Raw genomic sequence first — 5798 nt, 5'->3', positions numbered from 1 at the left:
TTTTTTCCTGCCCTTTCCGACTTAGCTTTTTTTTTTTTAACATTCAAATATTTCAAAAGTCTACCCCAAAAAATAGCCTGGGGGCTAAAATGGTGGCCTGCTCGCCTCGTAAAGATTTAACCGAGAGCAAAAAGACGTAAGAGAGAGTTGAACTGATTTGAAGATGATCTTTGATAAACAGCAATGCCAATTAGCTGACGATATTGTGCTTATTAAGCAAAGTTTAACAGCCAAATTCATTGCAACTCAAACACCCGCAAGAAGAGAGTGCAGTGAGAAAGAAACACGCATCAGAAGTCGGCCTCTTCACCCAGCTTCCTTCATGAATAACAAATAAGACGGGCAGCCAGCACAACACATGCAAAACATTACCGCGTCCCTCCACACTCATCTGGCTTCCTCAACATTCTGCCGCCGAACTTGGAACTTGGGTTGCTGCTTTTGGACCCGGCCGCACCGTTTGTATCATTGTTTTTATTTCACAACTTCAACATGTAGTATTGGAACATGTTCACAGCATAATCAATCATTCAAGTTGAAGGATTCAAAAAGAAGTGCATGCAACTGCAACTCTTCTTTTTCTTTTTATTGCTTGGTGAATAATTTATTTTGAAGACTACTTTAAAGTCATTCAAACTAGTTTTAAAAAGAATTCAGCTGCTGTTTTTTGTACGATGAAATACATGTACAGGACTTCAGGTTGTGTGTTGGACAACATTTATTTTGATCATTTAACATTTTGTGAGAGAAAATTGTGAGTGTTGGAAACTGCATTTACTTAACTGTTACTTTTCAAACTTCGAATAAAGTAAAATGGATTAACTGAATTGTTTAAGGTTATTTTTTTTCACTTTGTCCAAATGGCAGCAATTCAGTCAATTTGTCTCAACAAATGTCAATATACTGAATGAGCGTTCTATTGAGACACTTTGCATTTATTATTACAATTGTAAAACAAAAACAATTGTGTATATATATATATATATATCTTCATCTACTGAAGCTTTACATGGCCCCTTTCAAGGTTTCTTATTATATTTCTTTCTTCTAAGTTGGACCAGTCTAGAAATTATGATTTTTTTTCTCAGGGGAAATTCATTTTACAAAAATCAAGATTATGAACATTGAAGGTTTATTGGAAAATTCACTCTGATGTCCATGCACTACTCTGAGAATGTTGTTTGGAGAGGCAGAACGCAGGACCCTTTCTATGTTCTATACAAATCAGCAGCTCCTGCTTGAACTGTTTCCATCTGGAGTGCCTGACACACTGGTGCACCTTGACCCCAGTTGGCGAGCCTGAAATGCGCAGCGGCACCTTATTTTTGTGTACGCTGAATAACCAAATGGCACATTTCAACAACAGTCGGCGTGAAGCAGTGCACGGTCGCAGAATATTTCTCAACGCACCCTAAAGCTCGTTACGCCCCTCTTCCCTTATCATTGGTGTGTTTGAGAATACACTCAGCACTGCTTCATTCAGACCTTTCAGAAACTAAAAATGTGCTTCAAATGTGTTGTTTGGTATTCAGAGTGCCCCCCAAAATTGAGCCCAGCAGTGTAGGAAGTAAACAGGAAAGTAAACAGTTTACGACAAGCAAGTAAGCGGCTGAGCATAGCACGTTGTGCACCCTGGCAGCAGACGACAAAACATCGGCTAACGACTATGTTAAAGTTTTTCTTTTTCTTTTAAAATGTCTAACTAGAATCCCGCGTCACATTGTAGCCAAAGGTACGATCTCGGTAGATGAATGCACCTTGGAAATCCTTGGACTGTAGTTGCCCAAACTGAAAGTTGGTTGCCATGACTCCCTCCAAAGAAGTAGTAGATGAAGAAATAGAAGAAACAATAGTGGAATGTACATTGTCCAATTTGGGAACGTGATTGATGTGCCTTTCTAATGGCTAACATACTGAATACAATTAATTTGAAGTTCAGTTTCAATTTGTAGAGGTGAAATGTCTCAAAGGCATCTTATGGCGATATTGTCGAGGCAAAATTCATCAGCTACATTTTAAGTCGACCCAAGACCATGCAAGTAAAACATTTGCAGCATCGTGTGTTCGTTTCGCTTTTTCTTTTGAGAGAAAAAAAAGATCCTATAGCATGTTCACGCGCCAGATCGTCCCGTAAACCGGACCGGTGTTGGAAAACCCACCCCGAGATGGTTTTTCAAACTGCTTTCTTTTTACACTTCAGCAACGAGGCGCAACTGTGTTCTTTCTTTCCAACTTGAAAGGCAGAGCACATTAGCATGCGAAAGGCGTGCACACCTTATTTGTGTCCAAAGCTGAAGATCCTTGGGAAAAGTTCCAGCTATTATGCTATCTCTTCTATATATTTGTATATTTATTCTGCGAGACAAGCATTCACACAGCTTTTGTGTCATAAAAAGTCTATTTTTCTTTTCATTTTCCCACACATTCACTCAACAATATCAAAACAAAATGCATTTTTCTTTGGGCATGTTTTGTGCTTTTCTCACAACCGCAACATGATCATGCATTTGCGAACTTCTGAAAATGTTCTGTCGAATCATTGAGAAAAGAACTGAATGATAGGAAAGGAAATGGATGGATGGATATATAAGTATATAAATGATAAATTATTATTACAGTTATCCGCCTCACATTTGCTCAGATGTCATCACATTGCTACTCATGGGCCGAGATATTGCGGGTTTGCTATTGTATGTTGTCATGAGTGAAAAACATTTAGGTCGGCAATAGGAGTCATCAAAATTTACATACGTGCAATTTTGAGCTTTTCTTCCAGGCGTGCACATTTTTAGCAGCATAACCTCTCGACCCCTCAAACTCAATCAATAAAAAAATATGGGTCCAATAATTCAACACAGGTGATCCCCCCCCCATCTCAACACTAATCGATGGGACATTTTTCAACAAAAGATGAGTGGGGGGAAAATAATGCACCACCATTGCTAAGAAATTACCAAGTAAATAAAACATCATGTCATGATGTTGTTTTTCCCAACAACCTCAAGTGGGCATTTGTGTGATACCAGGGATTGGTCGGATATGCTGCAATGTATTAAAGTCTACCATTTGTTTTCTGCCAAAATATTAGAAACAGTTCGCTGCAAAATTGTGGTTCTACACCACAGCAAAGTCAACCTCACCATAACCAAGCTGTTAAATGAATGCCTCCAATCAAAGGCTGACTTTTTAATAGACTTATCAGAAGGTACAAGTGCACATATTTTAATGGTCACTGGGTGTGTAAGTAATAAGATTTTCAGACTATGATGTTATTGTATGTATATAATAAATTGAGCGCACACTACCCAGATGAGACTCCCTCCGTACATACGCACTCCTCTCAGGCTGAGCGTCCAATCAGCGAGGACTCAGCGGGCTAGTTTGCACCTAATTGGCCGGTGATGGGGAGAGGGAAGCTCGGCCGTGGTCTCAGTTAAACACATGTTCGCCTCCTTTGCTCCGTGGAGGATGCGCTTCGACTCAGCGGGGAGTTTTCCACCTTATCATTTCGTCGCGTTCTGGAAAAAGAAAAAAAATAGACGAGGGGCAGACTTTTACGCACACTCCAAATCCAAAATCAGGCACGGATCAAATTGTAAAGTGTTCTGTGGATTATTCACAACTGGGTAAACTTTTTTTGGGAAACTTTTGCTGTCCCCTTGCAACCATTTTTAATGGCTGTTTTTGCTCCAAGGACTGTTTTGTTCTTTTTCCACATAGTGCATTTGTGAGTGAATCGACTGTCAAGAAAAAGAAAAAAAAAATAGAAATCCAGATTTATGATTTGGGGGATGGCTACAGCCACCTCCAGCCCGTACCTAGCCAGCAGCAGGGTTTTAACCGGCCCGGTCGCTCACACTGACCGGAGAGGCGGGAGCATGCAGCCGGCAAACGGTGTGGTCACCTCGGTGTCTTCCAGCGCTTTCAGAGGGGACCCGTCGGTCAAGATGGTGCAAAATGACTTCATGCAAGGGGCCACCATGGTGTCCAGCAACGGGGGGCACATGCTCAGCCATGCCCACCAGTGGGTCACGTCGTTGCCCCACGCCGCAGCCGCGGCGGCCGCTGCGGCTGCGGCAGCTGCCGCAGAAGTTGGTGCCGCGTGGCCGGCCAGCTCCCAGCCCCCGGAGACGAAGAGAGGCGGCGGCGGCGGCGGCGGGAGGGAGGACATCCATTCGGGCGCCGCTCTGCACCACCGCGGCTCCCATTTAGGGGGTCATCAAGCACACCCCGGTGGCTGGGGTGGCTCCATAAACATTACTGAGGGTCAGACCCAGCAGCACCAGCAACAACAGAGCCTCGTTTACTCCCAACCCGCCGCCTTCACTGTGAACGGGATGCTCAGCACCCAGAGCCTCATGCACGCCGGTGCGCTCGTACGCGGGAACTCCCCAGAGCTGGACCACCCTCATCACCACCATCACCACCACCACCACCATCCTCACCATCATCATCATCCTCATCACCAGCACGCACACCATCAGCACCAGCATCACCACCAGCATCATCACCCAGAGGCGCACTCGGATGAGGACACGCCGACCTCAGACGACCTGGAGCACTTCGCTAAGCAGTTCAAGCAGCGTCGCATCAAGCTGGGTTTTACGCAGGCCGACGTGGGTCTGGCCCTGGGAACACTGTACGGCAACGTCTTCTCGCAGACCACCATCTGTCGGTTCGAGGCGCTGCAGTTGAGCTTCAAGAACATGTGCAAGCTGAAGCCGCTGCTGAATAAGTGGTTGGAGGAGGCCGACTCGACCACCGGCAGCCCGGCCAGCATCGATAAGATCGCCACGCAGGGACGCAAGCGGAAGAAACGCACGTCCATCGAGGTGAGCGTCAAAGGCGCGTTGGAGAGCCACTTTCTCAAGTGCCCCAAGCCGTCGGCGCAAGAGATCAACGGGTTGGCGGACACGCTGCAGCTGGAGAAGGAGGTGGTACGCGTCTGGTTCTGCAACCGCAGGCAGAAGGAAAAGCGCATGACGCCGCCCGGGCTCCCGCGAAGCCCGGATAACGCGTACTCGCAGGTGGGCAGCATGGGCGCGGACACGCCGCCACCCTCCATAGACTGCAAGAGGATGTACAGCGACACGTGAACGCGACACCAAATGATCCAAGCTTCATTTTTGTCTTTGTTTATCTCACGATTAATATTCATCGTTTTGTTACAAGCTCCCTCCCGTGTGTCCTGTAATCCGCTATGGCGTGCGAGTATGCGAGTGTCATTTCAAAACAGCACACATAAGTCACGTTTTATGCATCATATTGAAAACATAAAACAGGCTTGTCGCTTTAATTTAGCACTGACTTGTTCCCGAAAGCAATAATTAATATACGTAACCCCATTAAGTTGCTTATAACTGTGTTTTGTGGTAGTAGATTTACAGTGGAAGCAACTTCTTGAATTGTTTTTCCATCTATTATTAAAATACATGTTTGTTTGTTTTAGTTCAAAACATTCCTTTACATCTCCAAGTTAAATGAGTATTATTGTGTTTGCACTATTTATTTCCCCCTTATTCTTACAGTATTTGCAGTGAAGAAATGAAATATTTAATAAATTGGAGTGACATGAAAGACGACACATGAGTTCAACGTCATTATTACACACTCGTGCGCACGCGCACGTGCACTGACCCGACTGAAAGGTTTTCTGTATTTATATCGATATGCAGCTGTACAAATGCTTTTTTTTTCATTCATACCGCTCAATAATTATTATAACCATAATTCACAAACTGTAACGTGAAAAGGACAGATGTAACCATGCAAAAAAAAATCCTTACTGATGATGTCCC

The 5798-nt window shown here is 44.3% G+C and overlaps 1 protein-coding gene across 1 annotated transcript; it reads left to right on the top strand.

Annotated features, from left to right (window-relative positions):
* Positions 1-3390: 3390 nt before the first annotated feature.
* pou3f3a (POU class 3 homeobox 3a) lies at positions 3391-5582 on the top strand. The gene has a single exon (XM_037239850.1). It carries the CDS (start codon positions 3780-3782, stop codon positions 5094-5096), a length of 1317 nt encoding a protein of 438 aa, XP_037095745.1. The 5' UTR covers positions 3391-3779; the 3' UTR covers positions 5097-5582.
* The last annotated feature ends 216 nt before the right edge of the window (positions 5583-5798 follow it).

The sequence above is a fragment of the Syngnathus acus genome, chromosome 21 (genome assembly GCF_901709675.1).
Source record: "Syngnathus acus chromosome 21, fSynAcu1.2, whole genome shotgun sequence".
Taxonomy (NCBI): Eukaryota; Metazoa; Chordata; class Actinopteri; order Syngnathiformes; family Syngnathidae; genus Syngnathus; species Syngnathus acus.
Note: the sequence above shows the minus strand (reverse complement) of the source record. Positions and strands in the feature narration are given on the sequence as shown.